General features: G+C 51.3%; 1 protein-coding gene across 8 annotated transcripts in view; it reads right to left on the minus strand.

The window, feature by feature from the left end:
• The window catches only part of MYLK (myosin light chain kinase), a 257,906-nt gene that overhangs the window by 52,597 nt on the left and 182,637 nt on the right, over positions 1 to 22,672 (minus strand). For all 8 annotated transcript variants that reach the window (XM_046658090.1, XM_046658087.1, XM_046658086.1 and 5 more), the window contains 2 exons: positions 21,113 to 21,229; positions 11,411 to 11,497 (listed from right to left, as the gene is read on the minus strand). In XM_046658090.1, coding sequence (XP_046514046.1) covers positions 11,411 to 11,497; positions 21,113 to 21,229 — 204 coding nt within the window. The remainder of the gene's footprint in view (positions 1 to 11,410; positions 11,498 to 21,112; positions 21,230 to 22,672) is intronic.

Genomic DNA, 22,672 nt, shown 5'->3' on the forward strand with positions numbered 1-22,672 from the left:
TAGGAGGCGACTGCCATACTCTTGGAAGGAACTGATCAAGGTCCAGCCTCGGTAAAGGCAGCAGAAAAGAAAATACAAATAAGAGACAGAGCGAAAGTTAAAAGAATTTAGGGGCTAAACAAGAGGGAAGTACAAAGATTCCTTACTTGGATAAATGGGGAAAATTGTACTGATGGAATACGGAATTTGGGAGTGAAAGATGAGGAGTTTGGCTTGGTCCAAGGGAATGTAGTAGATGAAAGAATTTAATCCATACGTAGAAGCCCAGGATCAGAATTCTAGAGAGAGGTCGGTGGGTACTAGAAGTGAAAGATTTCGGAATCAAATGTGTAAGTATAAAGGCAACTGCGAGGATGGGTCAGTTCTCTGGGGAAAAGAATGTAATGAAAGATGAGAAGGGGCCAGGGTCTGATCCCAGGGGAAGCTTACAACAAGGAGTTGGGATGAAGGAGGGGGGCTGTGGAAGAACCCCGAGAGGAGGAGGGAAGACAGTCATTGCAACCAAGGCTGGAAGAGAATGGGCCTTGGGTAGTGGGCTTCAGGTATGACCAGCATGGAGTGATGGGTGGTGTCCGAGAGGGCAGGTTCAGTGGGACAGTGGGGTCAGAAATCACCCTAGAGGAGATGCTCAAGGAAACAGGTAGGGAGTCAACTAATCCATCAAGAACTTCAGAGGTGAAGGGACAAAGAGAAAGAGGGTGACAGAAGAGGAAAGGTCAAGCTAAGGTTTCTTCCCAAGGTGAGAGAGAAAAGTAGGAGGTTTGAAAGCGGGAGGCTAGGACTCAGTGGAGAGACAGAGCCCAAAGATGCTAGTGGGGAAGAGCCTGGGAAAGCCAGATCCCTCGGGAGTGGATACAGGAGGGGATAGGGAGCACCCATGATGAGCCGAGCCACAAAGCCCCTGCCCCTCTTCATCCAGGGTTCTTGGGAAGAGAGAGGGCACAACTGGAAGAGAGAGGCCCTCAAGGGAAGAAGAAAGGGCTTCTACTAAGGCCAGGATCTGACCTCCTGCAGAGAGGGAGAGCCATAGCTCAGAGGAGCTGTGTGGAGGGCTGTTACTATGGGCTTGGCTGTGTCCCCCCAAATTCGTAGTTTGAAGCCCTAACCCCTATACCTCAGAACGTGACTATATTTGGAGACAGGGCCTTAAAGAGGTGATTAAGTTAAAATGAGGCCAATAGGGTTGGCCCTCGTTCAAACCAACTGGTATCCTTAGAAGAAGAGGAAATTTGGACAGACAGAGAGACATGCCAGGGATGCACGCACAGAGGGAAGGCCAGGTGAGCACACAGGGAGAAGGCGGCCATTTGCAAGGCAAGGACAGAGGCCTCAGGAGAAACCAAACCCGCGACACCCTGATCTTGGACTTCCAGCCTCCAGAGCCATGAGATAATACATTTCTGTTGTTAAAACACCCAGTCTGCTACTTTGTTAGGGCAGCGCTAGCAGACTAACACATCTATGGATGGGCTCTGAGGGCTGGGAGGGAGGACAGTCCCTGGAGTGGTGGGCCAGGGGTTAATAAGGAGCGGGCATTGGCACAGCATGAAATCAGATAACCCAAAGTCCCACACTATATTATTCTTGGCGGCTCTGGGTAAACCTATGTGGCTAGAAGCAGAGCCCAAACTAACACCTACCTTTCTGTCTTACAGCTAAATGGAATTACAGGCCAAAGTTTTACGTTTGTTCTATAAATTTGGAGCGTCTGCTGTTTGAATTGGTTACCATCTGAAACTGGTTTGATTCCTAACAGTAAAACCAATTTTAAATGTCAACAATGTTCTGTATCCTATTCTATACATATTTTATACGACCATCTGCTGAAATCCATTCATTGTGTTCTGGGCTTACGAGAACACAATGAATGGACTGGAAAGCAGAGTCACCTGATTCTAAAAACCTTGTTTCTCGGAGAGAGCTGGACTCAGCGAGTTGAGTTTCTAACCCACAGTCTCATCATCCTTTCTCTCATTTGGTTCTTACCCCAGCCAAACACAGGCAGGGCACCCCACATGGCTTCCAGGAGATGGAGTCACATAAAAGTCATATGACTTGCTGGGGTCATAAAACCACACGTGGCCGAGTTAGAAATAGGCCCTGAGCCTCCTGATGCCCAGTGTCTGGCTGCTTTCTTCCTGTGGCCTCTTCACTCCAGCTGACACTCAGCTCCATCCCCAACCCCAGGTCTTTGAAACTCCCTCTGTCCCTTTGCAGAAATGCAGTGGGCAGAGGCTCTGGAGCTGGACTTGGGTTCAAATACTGCCCTGTCACTCCCTAAGCTGTGTGACTTAAAGCACGTCATTTAACCTCTCAGAGCTTCAGTTTCCTCATTCAAAAACTGTGGGAAGAATATACAGAATTTGTTGTAAAGAATTAAATGATGTTGTAAAGATAGTATCGTGTACAGTGCATGCTCCAATACCACGCCCCCATACAGCTCTCATGCCCAAGCAGATTCCCCAGAGGACTTCTCCATACTTCCCTTCCCCCATTCACTATGCCCCACTGTTGGTCAGTTCAGCTTTTACCCTCATGAGAGCTCTCATGCTGCACCTGGAGCTCCTTCTCCCAACTCAGGTCCTTTGTGGAGGCAGCCTTCTGGCTGGTCCAGGTGCCCAAACTCTCGGTACTTCCTGGGTCACTAACTAGTTTCCTCTCCTCTGGATTCACCCATCTTACTATCTTATAATATCTTTCAGCCCTTTATCTCCCATCCCCTTCTCCAACACCCCAAACTTTCTGCACTAGCCATTGTCAGAGACAAATGTCACAGAAGGAAAGTAAAATCCAACCATCTTTGCAAATCCCATGAGAGCTCCTGGCCACAAGGTCAGGCAAGGAGGGCAGAGCATCCTCCCTCTCTTCGCCACTGGGTCTGTCCCTGTGAGGAGGCACTCAGTCACCTCTCCCAGACAGTCAGCCCCAGGCAGCACACCGGTCCTGGCACAGCATTGCTCCCCAAACTGCTCTTCAAGTTTCTCTTTTTATCCCTTTCTCTGCTGCCCTTATTTTCCCTGGAGCCCTGAACCCTCTCCTGAGCCTCCCTAGACATCCCGTGACCTGCCCATCATCTCCCTTGGCACATACTGCAAGCCCAACAAGTCCAAAACCAAATCCAGGATCTCCCCATATGCTGCTTGTCCCTGTTTCTCCCAAGGCCCCCTCCCTGCCCACATCCAGTCACTAATGTCTGTCAGTCCCATCAACTAAATACCTCCTCCGTATGCCACTTTCCACATCCCCACTGTCACCATTCTAGTCCTAAATGTACCACTTCCTAGGCCTCCGGTCCCCTGTCCCAACCCCAATACATCCATCACTCTATGGTCAAAGTGGTCTTTCTCAAATGCAAATCTGATGGCACTGCACTGTTTAAAACTATCCAATGGCTGCCCACTGCCTCTTAGGATAGAGTCCAAATCGTGTGACAAGGGCCTTTGAGATCTGTCCCCAGCTCTCATCTCCAGCCTTCCCTCTTGGGGAAGGAACACCCTCTCCCATGCCCTCGATGCTCAACATCAGTGGTCCTCAAAATCTAGCATGTATTATGATCACCTGGGAAACTTGCTAGAAACACAGATCCTCAGCCCTCCTCCTGGGACCCTGATGCTGCTCGTCCCTGCACCACCTTCTGGGGGGCACTGCTCTCTACTCTACGCTGAATGCCTTTCAGTTTCTGTAATACCAAGATTTTGCCACCAGCTCTTTGCTGACTTTTGCACATTCTTCAGACAGGCCTCAGCTCACGCATCGCTCCTGCCAGGTTGGGTTCCTGCCCCTCCAAGATGGTTCTATCTCAGCCCTCATCACAAGGCTTTGCAATTGCAGAAACCTGTGCCCCAATATGCATACACCACTGCAAGCTCCCTGGGCACAGGAACAGGTATCTCTTGTTCACCTTTAATACCCCCAGTGCCCAGCACAGAGCCTGGCAGTCTTGATAAATAGCTATTAAAGGAATACATGGAACCCCTGAGGATCTCTGTTGACCTAGGAATTCCCAAGAACACTCCATCCCACTCCTGGGCGCTGATGCTGAGAGACAAAGCCCTGGGGCTTGAAGCCTTGTGCAACTTTCCAGAAAAAAGAGACGCTTCCTTGCTCTGTCACCAACTAGATCAAAGCTGCCAGGTGCCGAGCCTTCCACTCCAGACAAGAGACTGAGACTGGAAGAAGTGAAGTAGCCCAATAAGACATCATGGACCAAGCTTTTTGCATCTGGAAGCTCCTGGGAAACCTGGGGCAGGGCTGGGGTGGCCAGCCTCCAGTTGTCTGGGTAACCCATCTTTTGCTTCTGCCCCAGCCTGCCCAAGCCCTAATCTAGTCCTGGCCTGGTGAACCTTCCTTCGCCCCTGGGAGGGAGCATCCCACAGAAGTTTCCAGGCTGCTCAATCTGAAGGCACATGAGTGCCTCTCTCCCCCGTTGATCAGCAGGGCGGAAAGACCAGAGCAAGCATTTGGGAGATATTTACAGAGCCTGAAAGGTCTCGCGGAGTCAAAGGGTTTGAGATAATGGAAAGCAAAGGAGAATTAGGGAGGTAGTGTGAACAGCCTTGGTACAGGGAGGTCCCTGGATCTCTGCCTCTCTGGGGACATTTCCCTTTTTAGGTAGTTAACTAAAAATAGACATCAAACCCTTCACGATTCCCAAAATTAGCATTAACTTTCTGCCAAAGGCTCCTGAAGGGGACTCAGGCTGGGTGAAGTGAGGACGGAGCACCCACCCCACAGGACTGTGTCAGCAGGGTAGCAGCAGGGACCTGGGGATGAAAGGCTGAATCCCACTGCTCCGTGCTGAGGGCTCAGGGCTCTGGGTGACTTGACATCAACCTCCCACAACTCCCCTCCATCCCCCTGCATACACCAGACCCCTTCCAGAATGTCCTTACAGATTTGTGGAGAAATATTGGTCATTTTCCCAGAATTAACATCTCTGAGCAAACTTCCTGCACACAGCCCCTCATAGCAAAGGCTGTCACATAAGAAGATTCCAGAGGAACATTGCTCCTCTCGTTACTGCAAACATCCATCCCTAAGCCCCCAGGATAACACTGGGATGGTCGGGAAAGAGGCAGCCCAGCATGGATGGGACACCAGTGCCAGCATTGCTTGACTGGAATCCCTGGGGAGGACCCATCCCACCATTTAACTGGCTTGTGGGAGACCGTGGAAGAGCTGGGGAAAGCAGCTGGAAGCAACAGCCCAGGGGTGGAAGTCACGGGGTCACACGCATGGGCGGTTGAGGGTGGAGTTAGGCACTGTCACTCCTCACAGACCAATACTTTGGTTGGGAGTTGGTGCCAGCTTTCAAAGACATTCATAGAAATATCTCAGCTTCTCTCCTGGAGTCCCACATCTTTCACTGTGACGCAAGTCTTGATGCCAAGTCTCAACCTCTCAGCCCTTTGAATCCTATCCAGATTTAACATTCCTCATGACCTGAAGAGAATATTTAAAGGAAAGATTTGATCCTGGAGAAACCCCTCAGGGAAACTGGACATTGATTTTGATATCCAAAGATGACTTCAAGTTGACACAACTTTTGGTTTCAGACAGAGACATATATGAGAGGCCAAGGTAAAGATATCTCAAAGCATCATGATCTGGTGAGTCCAGCCAAAGTGACCCATGTCAGAGGTGAAGCTCAGGCCAAGGCCAGGTATGGAATGCAAAGGGGCGTTCCACCTGCAACATCCCCAAATCCCTAAGGGCAGTGGAGGCAGGGACGCTGAAAGCAGGGGAACTCATGAATCTATTTGAGAAATCAAATACTTACTCTATCCCTACTTCAGGCCAGGCACTGAAGTTTCAGAGATGGACGGGCCCTGGTTCCTGTCCCCAAGTTGTAAAAGCACCCTATGGGTGCTCAGCTATCTCTTTTTGAAAAGATCACCAGCTTTACAGGCTGACAGGAGGAATCCTTGAGTCTGTTATCACACTGGCACTGCCTCATCTGTATTCTCTAAAACCACTTCTTAAGCCCCATTAATGCCTTTCACACAAAGTCCCATTCAGATCCCTTCCACCTGGAACACCCTAAACCTGGGCCTTATGCTTAAGGCCTCTTTCCCATTGGGATGTTTCTGCTGCTGTGTACTGCAGCCCCTGCTTGCTGTAACTCTGCCCCTTCAGACATCAGATGATAAGAAGGGGAGTTAGCCAACCTCACCTGAACTGTGTCACCCCAAAGAAAAGCCTGAATGGTCACCAAATGGCCTGATGTCAGAGCTGGAAAAGGTCTGGGGTCAGTTGGACAAAGTCCCCATTTGACAGGTCCAGAAGGATGGAGGGCTTTAACCAAAGCCAAGTTGTTCAATTAGAGGCAGAACCAAGCCTTTCACCCCCGCTCCCTAGCCCAGCGGCTGTCTTGTCACGCTCGGTGCCTGGGCCCTGCCCCACAACCAGGCGCAGTAAATGGGCATCTGGAGGTCCAAGAAGGGTGTTGCTGCCTCCCCACACCCCCTCAGCTCGAGGGGAGGAGTCTTGGATGCTTCTCCCCCAGGCCCACGCCATTCTCTTCTGTTCTTTCTCCAAAGGTAGGAGGTGACCCGCTCTGGGCTAGAGGAGTATATAAAGTTTTCCAGGAGTGCTAACATTAAATTCCCATCCAGAGGAGGGACCAGCCATAAAAGATATTGGGACAATTGATAAAAATTGAATATAGACTGTGAATTAAAGAGCAGCATCAGTTCAATGTAAAATGTCTTGATTTTAATAATTGCATTGTGGTCATGCTCTTAGGAGATGTACAGTGAGATATTTCGAGGTCAAGAGTATGCTGTCTCTGATTCATAAATGATATATATATGATGAATGGCGAATATATATATGAGTATATACATAGAGAATGATAAAAACAATGGAACAAAATGTAAATAAATTGTGAATCTAAGTAAAGGGTATACAAGAGTTTCTTGTACTATTCTCACAACTTTTCTCTAAATTTGAAATTATATTAAAATAAAGTTATAAAAATATTCCCATAGAGTGGCATGCAGCAAACACCCTGACAGGTCTCAAGATCCAGGGAAGTCTGAAGCTGTCATCCCCCTCTCCCCGCAGCTCTACTGGCAGTCAGACGTCCGCCCCACTAGTGGGCTGGGGAAGCGATGCCCAGGCTTGTGTGGACAGCACAAGGTATGGCCCTGAGACTATGGCAAGGCACAGCATGGTGCGACAGGAGCGTAGAGCAGGGTTGTCCTCACAGTTCCACATTTCACTAGCTGTGCGACCCTGGGCAGGACAATTTAGTTCTCGAAGGATCAGTTTTGCTCATCTGTAAAATGGGAACAACTATTTGTGCCTTGATTGAGTGAGACTGGCCTGAAGTGACGTAGACTGAGTGCCCAAGATGATGCCTGCTGCGTGGTGCTCAATCAACTCTCGTTCTGTATGACAAGCAGATGCTCCCCTGAGGCGGTACCCCCAAAATATTCATTCTAGCATCTGTACAGTTTCTCCCTCCAGTCCCTCTCATAAGAGGAATGTTATCTTTCCTCCTCAACCAAACCGCATTCCTCTCCTCCTTCCTAACCCAGCCCAGAGCTTTCCTCATTCCGAAATCTTCCGAAAGAACCCTACTTCACTCCCGCACTTGTGAGTTGGTATCTGGCAGGTTAACTTGCACTTTTGTCAGTTTTCTCTCATCCGACCCATTGGGTCAGGGCAGACTGACTGGGCTTTTCCCTCATATTCCTCAGTGCTTGGCAGGGGCAGTGCTCCCCGGGGCTCTCAGGCCACAGTGTGGATGAGCACTGTGCCCTCTCCCACCTAATGGCTCCCTCACAGGCCCAAACATCAGAGCCAGCGAGCGGAGGGCATGCAGAGACAGAACTGGCCATGATCTGTTTGACAAGGAAACCACTCGGCCTTCCCCTGAAGATGGATTTCCTGGTTACATCAGGTGCTTCCCAGCCCTTGACAAAAATGAAACATACACAGCCAGACCACTCAGAGACATGAGAATCTGGGCTTTCTCATGGAATCAGAGATGTCTGGGCCTGGGGATGGCTAAGAGGAAAAGGCAAGTTGCAGAGGTGTAGAGACTGTGTAATTCCGTTTCTGTGGGAAGAAAAACCCAACGGATGGATTTGCACGTGTGTATGTGAATGCTCAGGAAAAAGTAACTGTGAACAGATCTGAGGAGGTGAGCGGAATGGGGGGTAGACGAAGGGCTCTCACATGGTGCTTGGAGTACTTCTATACTGTTTAAAATGTCCAAACACAAATGCATGCGTATTTACTTATATAATTAATAAATAATACAAATTATCCCCCAAAGTGAGAAAAGAACTGGGAGTGCAGACCTCAAAGACACCCCCTTCATTTCCCATCTGTGGACAGCAGCCTCCTCAGGCGCCTCCTGGGAAGGAGCCCCACGGTGTTCTGCAGGCGCCCAGGGAACTCTGCAGGGTTCTGAAGGACCAGAGCGCGTGTGTGGCAGCAGGTGGAGTGGCACCAGAGCCACCCTGACAATGTTCCTCGTGCCCCAGCGGGGGACAGCTTGGGGTGATGAGGGGCTGGGTGGATGGGCCGGCAGAAGGATTCCAAGTGGCCATTACTGTGCATGGAAAACATGCTTCCATTCCTTTGGGAGTAGATGTCCATCTGTGACTCCAACAAGAAGGCTTTCTACACAGTGAAATTCCCTTTCAGCAGACAAGTAGTGTCTGGAGCACTCTCTGCCAGCCCTGCCCCTCCCCTAAGCAGCACTGCTGACTGAGCCCCATTCCCCACTCCCTCTGGAGGGGTAAGAACCATGGCTTCCAGCCTCTACACCACAGAGCACCCTGCCCCCACCCTAAAGATGCAGTGGAGATACTCTGAGGACCTGGGCATGAGGGGCCTCAAGGCAGTTCCACACTTAACGAAGGCAGTAGAGGAGACCCCCTAAGCTTCCCAAGATCAACAGGGCAGGGGCACTGGAACGGCTGGTTTCCAGCATGACCAACCAGACACTGGCAGGGCTGGGGGGCTTTAACAAACACTGAAACCTGGATCCTACCCCCAGAGATTCTGATTTCATTATTCTGGGGTCCAGCCCAGGCAGCAGTGTTTTTTTACTTTGGTGAGGAAGATGGGCCCTGAGCTAACATCTGTGCCAATCTTCCTCCATTTTGTACATGGGATGCCTCCACAGCATGGCTTGACAAGCAGCATGTAGGTCTGCACCCAGGATCAAACCGGTGAACCCCACGCCACCGAAGCGAAGCACAGGAACTTAACCACTATACCACGCGGCCAGCCCTGAGACAGCTCCCCAGGTGAATCCCATATGCAGTCAGGGTGGAGAGCTCCTGTCCTAGAATTGGATGATGACAACTTGACTGGGGTTTTCCACAGCCTTCTCTTCTCCAGGGCAAAGAGCCCAGGTCCGGGGTCTACTCTCAGTCTCCAGCTCATTTTTCTCCTTCATGGCTGTCCTCTGACCCCCCCTCACTTCCCCCAGGATCTCATTGGAATGGATGTACCAGAGCTGAGGACAGGAGGCAGCTGACCTCCCAGCTCGAACTCCATGCACTCCTGCTTCTGCCCCCAGGAGGGGTGAACAACCGTGTCCGACCCCCAATTCACAAGCACTTGATGCTCGTCTAAGATCCCACATCTCTTCCGCTTACGTTTTCCCTAAAAGAATAGATCATGGGCCCAAGAAATCCTTTTGGAAGACAAAATCATTAACTCATTCTCACTAAGTTTTTCTTAGAATTATTTACGCACTTTCAACAACTTATTACATGTCCACTCTTGACAGTCTGAGGTTCCTCACTGAGGTTAAATATCCACGAGAAATTATAATTCCAATCTGGCTGGCCCAACATACTGAAGGCTGAGCACCCCCCGACAGCCCAGCTGGGACAGGCACGGGGAACCTCAGCTCATCATTAGGAAGCTAAATACACCACTTTGAAAAGAAGAAATGGGAATAAAACTAAGTCACAGAATGCTGCCTTGTAACGGAAAAAGAGAAGCAGCCTTTGAATTAATGAAGCTCAGTCACTTTCCTCTGTTTGTGGGGGTAATTAAGAGTTTGTCTTGTCTTTGGTTTTTTGAAACATAGAAAGAGTGTGTTGGGGATGTCCAAGCAACTCCACACTTTCTGTTAAAACTAGAGGTTTCAAAGCATAGTTTTAACAAAATAAGACCAATAATTAATGAGCAGCGGAAGCCAAGGCTGCATTCGACCTTTGTGGACTCCAGGCAAGTCTGCCTTTGTGGGCCCCTTCCTCCATTAAAAAAGAAGAAGAAAAATACATATAGATCCACACAGACACATACATATATAAATTATATTTTATAACTGCATTGGTATAAAGATGAACATATCAATATGATGAATCAAAACATTTTCTTTGACCTAAAAGTTTATTTTTTTCTTCTAATTTTATAAGATATTAAAACATTTCTGTGGGCCTGTAAAAGCATCATGGGCCCTAGGTGCTGTGCCTTATAGGTAAGCAGGCCCTAGGGGAATCAAGGTCCAGAAAGAGGAGACAGCTGTGTAGAATCACACCTCCCCCACTCCTTGGCTGTTTATACCACAGCTGCAACTTGATTCTAACAGACACCCATAGGGGCCTTCTGTGAGCAAGGGACAGCACTGTCATCCCAGAAGGTGCGTGTGTGAGTAGGCCCAGTCACGGCCATCAGGGAACTTACAATGGTGGAGGGAGGATGAGAGGCAGACCCATCCCATCACCATGACACTGGGAAGAAGACGCCAACGGCAGAGGGAGGTGTGAGTGCCCTGGGAGCTCACAGCAAGAGAGAGTTACTGTTTGCTGAAGCGAGGACGAAGTCAGGGATGAAGTGGCTCTTCAGCGGGAGTCCATCCCATGAGAGAGGTGTCCCAGGGAGAGAGGTGCGGGAGCAAGGACATGAAGGAAGGAACACGGGGATGTCCAGTGCACACTGAGGAACTCAGTTTGGCTTGAGCATCTAATAGGAGTAAAGCAGCTGGGGAGCAGCGCTCGGAAAGAGAGGCTGAGGCCAGTGTCAGAATGCGTCTGCACGTGTGTGGCAGCTGTGCCAGGGCAGCAACGAGTGATGGTTCGCTGGTATGGGATTGGCAGGCCCTGGGGCCACTGGGCACCCCACCAGGAGTGATAAGATCAGAGCTACAGCAGGGAAAGGTCTACCTGGCAGGAAAGACTCAACCGAGAGATCAGGAGAAGCTCTCCCAGGGTCGTGGTGAGAAGTAGAAAGGGCCTGAGTAAGGCTGAGGGTGGACATGGATGTGCAACACCACCAGGCTGTGGAGAGGTTGGGAAGAGAAGGGAGAGGGTGCAAAAAGGACATTGTTGGTCACCAGGAGTTCACAAGGCACTCAGGCCAGACTTTGAGGAACCAGGGGCCTCTGATGCGGGCCCTTGGTCCTTGGGTTGCCCAGAAAACCTGAGCAGGTACTTACTTTCTGTTCCTAGCACAGGAGGAAGAGAGCTCTTGGGTCTCCGTGCTTTCAGCTCCCCGGCCTTGGCATTCTCACTGGTGGGAGCACCTGGAACAAAACAGGTGACCACAAACATCAGTGGGCAGCTGTCCAAGGAAATGAGCAGAGGAGGCCTCTAAATAAAACTCCCACCTCCACTAAAATTACAGCCCCTCCCCCTTCTCCTCCCCAGTCCGCTTGGAGGCCCCCAGTGCCCGCTGAGCAGCTGGCACTTGCGGCAGGGCACCGTCCTCCACAAGAGCACCAAAGAAGGAGTGTCCGCTCTGCTGGGCCTTATAAATCAGGTGGAGAGAACACAGTCATCCTGGCAAGATGGATGGATGGGCTATCCCGGGAACTAGTTAATGCTTTCCCCTCTGCAGCAGGCACGTACTGCTAGAAATCACATAACTGGCAGGGCTGGGGAGAGTCGAGGCCACTGCTCACCTCTCCCCCTTCCTTGAGTCTTGATTCACTCGGGCTAAATGTTCTAGTTCCAAAAGCCTGCTCTTTGTAGAGAAGGGTCTTTCACACAGAGGAAAGAGGGGACAGGGTCCCTGCCCTTGGGCTCATGGTCTGGAGGGGGCTTGCAGCCTCTGAGTTCTCAGACTTCCTTCTACAGGTGGGCACTGACAGTCAGACCTCCAGACCAGATGAAGGCCTCTGGGCAGCTGACCAGCATGCCTCACTTGCTCTGGACTGAGCCTTGGACTCACTGTGGGGCTTCTGTACCCTCCCCAAAGCAGACCCAGTAAACCCCTGCAGCAGCGGCCTTCTGGGAAGGACTGAAACGCTGCACAGATGGGTGTGCAACTCCTCAGGCCTCTCCTCCACCCTCCCTCCTCCACGTTAATGCAAAGTGTGCATAAAGCCAGGGGAAACCCTTCCTGGTGGGAGCAGCAAGGTAACACCCACTGGGCTGGGCTGGGTGGGGCGGAAAAGGCCCTTACTGGGCCCCAAGGTGCCTGCATTTGAGGAAGTTGCAGGGAAACCACCCAGGACTCGATAAGCAGCAGCAGGCTGAAGGGCTATCACTATGCTCCAGCATTTTCCCCACAAGGAACTCTCTTCAGGGACTGTGCTGGGAGGGAGCCTCCCCTCAGAGCCCCTTCCGGTCCATCCTTTTCCTGCTCCTCAAGAGAGGAAGCTCAGAGGGAGGAGGAGAGGGTGGGACTTTCCAGCTGAGGCTTGGACCACATTCCTGTGGCTAGGCTGGGGAGGAAGGGCCATCTCGCTGTGCCCACCTCCAGGCTGGGGCAGCCTGGCTGCTAACACAGGATCTCTCCTAGACCAGGCTCCTGGGGCTTTGGGGGGTGGGCACAGAAGCACAGAACTAGAGGCTGGGGATGTCCACTTGCCCAGCACGTGGACTCTTGGTGCTCCCATCTGGAGGCATTGCCCTTGTAGATGGCATTAGGGTCCCTTTCCTGCTCCAGATTGTGGATCTGCCCATATAAATCCCTCCACACGAACCAGCCGTCCTTCCCAACCTAATGCCCACTCTCCGTCAGCTGGGTGAGCCAGGGGTGGAGGCCCAGCACAGGTGCTGTCCAGGCTCACCAGCAGCTCTGAGGTGCGCAGGCCTCCAGAGTCGGCAACAAGCTGTACGTGTGACAGGAACGATTAAATGTGGCCTTAAGTAGAACTTCCTAGCAGTATATGACAGCAGATGGGGCTAAGGGACCAAGCTGGAAGGAGTCCTTATAAGCTGCACTTGATAACCTGGCCCCCTCACCTGCCTCCATTCTCCACTGCATGTCAGCCTTCTGCCACCTCCCGTACAACCAAAGGAGCCCCAGACGGTGAGTCAGGGGTCCCTGCCATCCAGAGTCGACACTGCCTGTGTCCTGTCTCCTCAGTGGGTCACCCACACTCCAGGTTCCACGTGGACAGGGATGGAGGAGCAGAAAGTTCCAGGGGAAGGGAGGGGGGTGACTTCATTTTCTCACAGTGGGGATTTTCCCCAGTCAGAGTGGTCACTCTCAGCTATAGAAAAGTCCTCAGTGCATGTTTGTCAGCCTCTGTGGTTCTCAGCCTGGGCTGCACATGAGAAGCACCTGTACCTGGGTTTCTCACTCCCCAGATCCTGGTTTAACTGGTCTGGGCCTGGTTAACTGGGACAGGGCCTGGGTATATGATCCAGAAGCTCCACAGATGATTCTAATACGTTGCCAGGTTGAACACTCCTAGTCTCTCTCCTCAGGCTGTGTGTCTATGTGTGTACGTGTATATGTGTGTATGTATGCATGTATATGTGCGTGTTTATGTGTGCGTTTATGTGTGCACGTGTTTGCATGTATGTATGTGTACATGGGCGAGCATGCGTCTGTATGTGTGTGCATGTGTATGCAGAGGTGGGGATGGGGCACAGGGAGGGTCTCAGGGACTATTCCTAGAGACAGGAAAACCTGTCAGCGCCTCCCGTGACATGTGGGGACCAGGATGCTATAAACCAGGGGGTGGGGTAAGTCTATAGTTCCCTTGTCCGGAGCCCTTCCTTCAACACCAGCACTTCTGACAGGCCCCGATGACCCTCTAAAGACAGGCGCACCCACACGTTTGTTTCTTTCCCCCTTTCTAAGGAACAGGAGGAGAGGGCAGAGGACATGCAAGAGTTCTGTGCTCCTTGGTCTCAGTGCTCTCTTTCTCCTGGTGAGTTCTGGGGCATCAGAGGAGGGAGATAAACAAAGATCAGGGTTTTTTAAACTGATGGGTAAACTGAGGCATAAGCAAGGAAAGGATTCGAGGCCCAGTTTTCCTGGGTTCCTGAAAGAAGGGAGACAGGGACTGAGATTCCTTCCCTCCTTGTGGGGTCGTGCGGGGCTGTGCTTCCCTAGGTATCCTGTTCCTCAGAGTAGGGATGAGAGAGCAGTGTTCTGGTTTTGGCTTTGGCATCAGCAATCTTGGGATTGCGGGCAAATCATGTCAACTGTACTGGGTCTCTATTTCCACCTCGGTACCAAGGGAATGACACTGATTTTCTCTGTCTCACAGTGTTAGGAGGCTCAAAGGAGAGAATGAGTGTGACAGTGCTCTGGAGGGCAGAAAAATGACCATTTACGGTTCACTCCTCCTGCTCAGCACGTTTCCTCGCCTCCTTCCAAGTCTGCTTTAAAACTCTCCACCTTCAGAAAGCCCTCCCTGACCGCCCCCAGCCACGTTTCCAGCCTCTGCATCTGCCCTCCGCTCTTTACACTGACGTGTCAGCACACTACCCTGTCATGTGCTCTGAGCCTTGTTTTTAGAAATTCCGTGCAGCTTATCTTTCCATCTGGCCATGAGGAAAGGGGCTCAAGTTTCCCTTTCAAGCCAGACACAACCCCCAGATGTGGAGCCCTACAGGGTGCGACTGAGCCCCCCTCCCTTCTGCAGCCCCTCCACCCCCGCCCACGGGGCTGTGCATGCATCACGAGCCACTAGACCTCCGTGAGAACCGCGGCAAGGACCACGTGCTTAATCAGAACCAGGTTTGTGCTCACACGCTGCCCAGGGGATAAAAATAATAGTAATAAAAGTTTAACAGCAGCTTGTCTTTTCTGTCTATTTTAATCAGTTTGTGATGAAATTGAACTCCATTTCTAGATCTGGGCCCCAGGGCCGGAGTCCTTTGCTGGCCTGGTTGTGCCCCCAAAGAAGCATGTGGGAGGACGATGGCAATGTGGGGATGTGGGGGGCCCAGCAGAGAGAGGAAAACGTGTCCTTATATGGAAGCACCTCACCCCTTCCCTCCTGGGCTAGCTCTGGACTCAGCACTCTGGGCAGCATTTTTCCTTCTGCCTCCCCAGGAGGTCGGTTCCCTGACTCTAACCTAGGCAGGAGGGACGAGGTCTGAGGAGGCTTCTGGGAGAGGGTCCACGAAGGGCAGGGCAGAGCGACTGGCCTCTCTTTCTGCCTGGGAACAAGCAGCATGCTGGCATAGTCAGGAGAGAGGGAGCTCGAGTCAGGAAACAGCTCCCTTCTGGTCTTCTGTTTAGTGACCACGAGTCCTTGGGCAAATGCTTGACCTTCTTCACCAGGAAAAGGGGAATAACAACACCCCAAGAAAGGGGTGAATGAAACGTAAAGTAACAGCTGGTGTTTATCGGGTACTTAGTCCATGCTGATACTAAGTGCTTTTATGCTTGTTTCAGTTGAAACATACTATTTGCCAACATTCAAGTGTTTTTGATCTATTAAAATGGCAATTTAGTTCACCCTAAGATACATCAGCTGCCTGTGATGAAATAAAGAACAAGTGTGAAAGTGAGAGCAGACTTATGAATATGGCAGAACCGAGGCCAAGAAGAGAATAGTGGGTTGAAATCAGCTCAGTCACAATTGGAGGTGCCTGATGGCCATGGTGGCAGTGGACTGCAATGGTTAGGAGCCAAGGCGTGGGTTTCAGTTCCCGCCCAGCCAGGTATTAGCTGCATGGCCTTCAGCAGGTCACTCAGTCTCTTTTACTGTCACTCCCCCAAACCTGTTTGCCATGGTTACAAAGTATCTCTGAGTTGCCAAACCCAATGGCCCAGTGGCCAATGCTCAGGCTCATCTTATTCTATTTGGCAGCAACATTTGACGCATTGCTCTCCATCATTCCTTTCTTACTGAAATGATCACCATCTGGCTTCTGGAACACCCCTTTCTCCTGGATTTCGTCCTGTCTCACTGTGACCATTCCTTCTCAGTCTCCTTTGCAGACCTCTGGCCTGACCTACTTCTCAGCGTTGGACTCTGCCTCCTTCCCTCCTCCATCCACAGCCACCCCTAGGGACCCATTCAATCCCAGGGCATTCAATGGCCTCATATGTGGATGGCTCCCCATATCCTGCCTCCAGCCCTGACCACCCTTCTCCACTCCAGATTCATCTAAATGCCTGCCTATGTGACACGCCCACTGGATGTCCAATGGACATCTGAAACGTCACATGCACGAAACTCTCGATTATTCCCTTACCCCTGCATTCTGCTCAGTAGGTGGTACCACCGTTGATCTGCTCTCCCCGAAAAGACTGAGAGTCACCCCTGACCTCCGTTTCTCTCTCTCCATTTCCAATTCATCAGCAAATCCTATCAGCTCTACTGCCAAAATAGATTATGAATCTGAATATTTCCTGCCTCTCCCATTGTCTCCTCTCTGGGCTATTGCAACAACCTCCTATCTGGTCTCCTGCTCTCCCTTTTACCTGTCTTGGGCTGGTCACCACACAGTCACCTGAGTGATCCTTTACAATGTCTGGCGTTGTCCCATCAAACTTAGAATAAAATCCAGTTTCCTTGTCACAGCCTCCATGGCCTTGCCCATCTGGTCACCGGTCCTCCTCCACCTCATTTCCTACCGCTCTGGCCTTGGCTCGCAGGCGGCCACCCTGGCCTCCTTCCTTCTTCTTCTGGGAAGGCCTCAGGTACAGTCTCTGCTCAGGGCTTTGCTCTCGCCTTACCTCTTCCTTCCGACTTCTGGGACTCCTTCTCACTTCCTTCAGGCCTCTGTTCAGATGTCACTTCTGCAGAGAGGCCTCACAACCACTCTCCTCCAACAGCAGCATTCCCTCCCCCACAGCCTGCTTTGCTTTCTTCGGACAATGTGACACTGCCTGAGCTTACAGGATGAGCCTGTTCATCCGTACCACTGTCTCCCCCACCAGAATGTGAATTCCCTGAGAACAGGACCTTCTTCTGTTTTTGCACTGCCTTTAACCCCGGCCCCTGGGGCAGTGCCTGGCACAGAGTGGGCACTCATGTACTTGTCGAATGAATGACAGTGTGGGTGCCCACTGCAATGTCGCCTCCTACCACGCACCTATGCGCCCCTCCATGGTCATGAAGCCCTTGACCTCACTGGCAGCTGTGGCCAGATGCCCTGGGCCGGGGTGGCCGGGGAAGGGCAGCCCCAGCTGCCCTGTCTTGGGATTTTGACCTTCAAAGGGCTTTGTTCCCTCACCTCTCACTGGGTCTGAATGAGAAGGAATGGGTCACTTAGGCCAGAAGTGTAGAAGGACTTCCCAGCAGAAAGAGCCATTACTAAGGGACACCTGGGTCTCTTGAGAGTGGACGCTGCCCTGCTCTTCACTAGACAGGGAGGCCACACTGGGTGGTGGGAAGGTGCAGCAGCAGAACCAGACACACCCGGGTTCAAGTCTTGCCAGGGTAACTTAAGCGTAACTCCCTGTGCAGGGTGGCTCGAGGGCGAGGCTTTGGATCAGAGACGCCCAGAGACGCTGCATCTCTCACGTACTGTCTGCATGAGCCGGGAAGGCTGTTGGCCCTCCCTGAACCTCGATTCTCCCCTGGAGAAAGATACCCAGCCCAGCTGTTGTAGAAACTAAAACTGCACAAGAGTCTCTGGCCACGGCAGGATTGAAGGTCAGTTTTTTCTCCTCCTGGGTGAGTTTTCTGGCAAGTCCTGACCCACTCCAGGCTTCAGTTGCCTCCTGTGGTACAAGCTGACACTTGCCTTCTGCTGTACTTGGAAGGAACGGCAATGTGACCATAATCAGGAAAGTGCACAAGAGCATCCCTTTTTCTTAGGGAAAAGACCCAAGCAACATGATTAAAATAGCCAGATGTGCTGTACTATAAAGACTACCTCCGTTTGTCTTTACTATAAGAAGGAAACAGTAGTGTGGATAATACAGAACAGCCAATAAGCCAAAGTCTTTTTTTTTTTTTTTTGTGAGGAAGATTGGCTCTGAGCTAACATCTGTTGCCCATCTTCCTCTTTTCGCTTGAGGAAGATTGTTGCTGAGCTAACATCTGTGCCAATCTTCCTCCATTTTCCATGTGGGATGCCACCACAGCATGGCTTGATGAGCAGTGCATAGGTCCACGCCCAGGATCTGAACCCATGAATCCCGGTCTGTCGAAGTGGAGTGCGTGAACTTAACCACTATGTCACGGGGCTGGTCTCCCAAAGTCATTTTTATGAGGTCTTGAAATATATTGTTATATTGCCCATAGATGTATAGTCTTAATGGTGTTTAACACAGGCTGTGTGAGTGACAGCCAGTGACTGTCAGGGGGCAGGGCCAGCCTGACGTCAGCATCATCTGCGGTCACCCCTCTCCCCACCCACCCCTGTCCCCAGTAGAGAAGGACCTCATTGCCCCTCCAGAGGGATGCAGGACTGGTCCTGTGCAGAGGGTGAGCAGGCAGCTGCGGATGGAGAGAGATCAGAAGACCCACACTTTTTGCTGAGGAAGATTGGCCCTGAGCTAACATCTGTGCCCATCTTCCTCTACTTTATATGTGGGACGCCTACCACAGCATGGCTTGCAAAGTGGTGCCATGTCCTCACCCGGGATCCGAACCCGCGGACCTGGGGCTGCCAATGTGGAACATGCAAACTTAACCGCTGTGCCACCGGACCAGCCCCAATTTTGCTATGATTTCAAAGGCTGCATGGACCCATTGGGATCTCTAAGCTACATACTATTGCCTTGGTGGGTGGGGAGAGCTGAGAGGCCCAGGAGGCAGAAGGACAGGAAACCTATTCCTCAGAGTGAAGCACAGGAGGCAGAAGGTGCTGAAAGGTGGCAAGGAGCAGTTAAGGAGACTGCAGTCCTTGACTGTTTGCCTAGAGTGGCTACTGATGGACACAATAAAGCTAAATGTGGCAAGAAGGCCACCCGCATGCAGGACACTAACATACTCCAAGTACAGCAATAGGGAAAAAGGGGGAGGGCTGCCCTTTTTCTCTGTGAAAGAACAAAATAAAACAAACCCCAATTAACTGACAGCCAGTCCTGTTATCTCAGCTGGTCTCCCTCCATCCCTTTTCAGCTCTTCTCCTAAGACCCAGCTCCCAATCTGTAGCCTGAGGCCAAACCCTGCAGAGGCCTCTAGGAAGGAACTAGAGATAAATAATGATGGTCCTGAAGATTAGTGGAGAGAGCAAGGGAATCCACTAGAAGGAGACAACCTATGGGCAAAGGAGCCCCACAAGTTGCAGAATAAATTCCCCAAACCTTAAAAAAAAAAAACCCAAATGTATTGTATAGGGAAAAAGGAAATTTTGTTTTGAAAACAAAGTTTGGTTTTAAAAATAAACTATTTGCTGTTTCTCGAAAAGGTGCTGACATTTTGCAGATAAGGAGAATGAATTGCTGTCCTGCCTTCAGCCAGCCATGTAAATAGGAGGCAAAGAGGCTAGGGATTGCAAAAGCAGATAACCTCATTAGCAGGCTGGGCTTCTTTATAGATTGGTTGGAACCAGCATGGGTCCCAAATGTGGGCTGTTAGTAATAGGCTTCTGGGGTCAAGTTCCCAGAAACGCTGTTTTTTTTTTTAACTGCAGCACCCTGTGTAGAAAGAAGCAGGACCCTGATCTCAGTGGGTGACAGACCAGGTCACACACATCAGCAGCAGCACCCCTACCAAGGGCCTCAAAACATGCGTTTCAAGACCCCCTCTGGACTGACCACACACTTTGACCCACCTCCTCTGCTCCCTTAGACTCAGAGCCCCCGTGACAAATAGAGGATTCACAGAACTCCAGGGAGATACACATGATATTCTACAGTGTCAGCTTCACTGTTGGCTGTGGACGATTTAATTTGGGTTGCCATGGTGCATTATTTTTTAACAAAGACTTTTCTTTTTAAGACTCTTCTCTTTCCTCCCATTCATTATGTATCACAGATCTCAGCTTTTACGATCAGGAAATCAGATTATAAAATCCAGAATGGGGACAAAGGTTCTATATCTTGCGGAATGGCAGTGAAAACAGGAAGGATTTTAGAACCAAAGTGATCGTGTTTAGGAGTCAGAAGAACAACAAAGCTGGTCTTCAAGATGCCTTATTTGGACACTAGTTTTTAACGTGTCACTAATAGTTACCAGCCAGGCATTTCAAAGGCAAGAAATTGTTTCCCACAAACTACGTTTTTAGACAGTTCCACGCAAGTAACGAAAAATAATAAGAAAGGGCACGGGATGGTGAGTCCTAAGATGGGATTCTGGCCCTGGCTTGGCCCTAAACAGACCAGGGAACCTCACGCAGGAAGCTTTCCCTCTCTGAATGGCCTCGTTCCGCATTCTGTAAAATGAGGGTAGCAGCCAAAACCGTGTCTCTAAGAGTCACAAATACACTCCCGCAGGACAAGCTTGGTATTCCCCTTTCTTACACGGAAACTCCACTCAGACCTGGCAATCCTCTCTGACCCCACGTCTCCTCCTCTCCTTCTGCTGTATAAGGACCACTTTTTCCTTCTCGCAGAGGCAGGCCTGTCCCCTCTACCCAAAGACTGAGCCCCCACTCACCTCCTTGAGGAAGTCTCCCCACAGAGACCCCACTCTGCTCCCTCGTCCTCACGGGTCTCTCCTGACACACTGACACTTGTTGGTTGCAGCTTGTAAAATACTATGTAGTCATTTTCCTGTGGGTGTGTCTTTTCTCCTCCTGTCCTCCACTCCACTTCCCTGCGCAGCGAGGCTCTGCATGTGTGGGTCAGGACTGGGGAGGGACAACAAGCGAGCAGCCCCTCCTCCCAGCTGGGGGCAGCGCTGCAAGACCACATAGGGACATCCAGTGGAGCTCCCCTTTTCCTTCCTGTCCTGCTTTTTGCAAAGATGGTTTGATACGTACAAAACAAATGGCTCAGATAGGGATGGCAGGCCTGGGGGCAGTTCTGTTCAGGTACAGGGGGCAAAGCGGGGGCTGAGAAATGGGGCCGTGTTGTGTGGTGACGATGGGTGGGCGCAACCTACCGTCCACGGTGACTTGGCAGGAACACTCGGTCTGGCCGGCGCCATTCTTGGCTACACACTTGTATAAGCCTCTGTCCTCGGGCAGTGCCTTCTCGATGGAGAGGGAGCACAGTGGACCTGGGTGAGAAAGAGGAAGAGCTGTTGAGTGGACTGGGCGAGTCCATACCTGCCCTGGCACCTGGAGCATGGCAGGCGAATGTTACTCACATGGGCAGCCTCTGGGAGCCCAGAAGTCAGAAGTCCCATGGGAACCAACCCCCTCTCCACACCAAAGTCAGGGCACTTTTTGCTGATAACCCAGGTTCAAAATAACTGATCCCTAAATATACTCCCTCCTGGTACCCTCTCCCCTCTTCAGAGAGTTCTCTTATAGGAACATAGTGCAAAGGTACAAAAGAAGAGAAATAGTCTTTGCCTTTGGAGAGCATCTAATAGTCTAGAAGGAGCAGACGCACAGGCCCTGCACACTGGAACATCACCAAGAGAGATAAGTGGTGGTCAGGCACAGGTTTACAGACCTGTGTTAGGAACAGTGACAGGGGAGGAGGCTCCTCCCAGCTTACAGCAACGATTCTGCGAATGCACATTAGAAGAGGGAGTTTTGAACAAAGACATGGGTGGGTCAGGGCAGGAGTCCCTGTCCAGCAAAGGCACTGGCCTTTGGGAAGGTCTGCTGGGAGAAGAAGGCGACTATAGCCCAGGAGCCTGGAGTTGGCTTTTCAGGAGTGGTATCTAAGCCGAGAATCGTGGCCAATGAGGCGCGCTGGGCCGGGAGAGGGGCGCTTTGGGGCTGCCTCCCTGCAGTGCGGGGTCTTTTGGTCACATCAGAGAGGGGTGGAGGTGGGCTTCTTTCCCTTTGGGTCTACCCTTGCCTCAGCACACGTCTTCTGGCCTGGTTGGACATACACGAGAATCCGGGGTCTGGTCCTTGCCCATCCTACCTCTCACACCCCAGGCCTGGCTACTTCTCTGGGGCACTCCCTTGGAGGGTTTCCTTTGGGGTGTGGGGAGAGGCCAGCTGAGCAGTGGGTCTGCTAGGCCAGGCAGGAGGGCAGCAGTATCCTAGTTCCTGCCTTTAGACGCACAAATAAGCCAACAGCATGGCATCCTGCCCAAAGCTGCCCCTGTTGTCAGGGCGGCAGTCATCACACACGGAGGAGGATGGAGCCAGAGCCTTGTGCATCCTGCTGCCTGGAGCCGGTGGCTTTGCCTCCGCCTCCCCGCAATGCCCCGCATAAGCCACTGGACTTGGGCAGGCAGGGATGTGTGCATCCCAGGTGTATGTGTGGGGCAGCATGGCCAGAAGGGAGGCCAAGAGGCACTGCTCCCCAAAGGCCTTGGATCTCAAAAAGTACCCTCACCCCTTTAGACAGATGCAGACTTGACCAACAAATACAAGGATATTCAGAGAGAGGATGATGTCAATTCTGCCCAGAGAACCTCATTAAGGCTGGAAGAGAAAACACCTGGGTATTGTCTTAAAGCAGGGAAGCCTGAGTCCCACTGACCACCTAAGGCAGGATGGCTCATCTGTGCCCCCAGTGCCCCAGCACACTCTCA

This window comes from Equus quagga, chromosome 4 (assembly GCF_021613505.1).
Source record: "Equus quagga isolate Etosha38 chromosome 4, UCLA_HA_Equagga_1.0, whole genome shotgun sequence".
Lineage (NCBI taxonomy): Eukaryota > Metazoa > Chordata > Mammalia > Perissodactyla > Equidae > Equus > Equus quagga.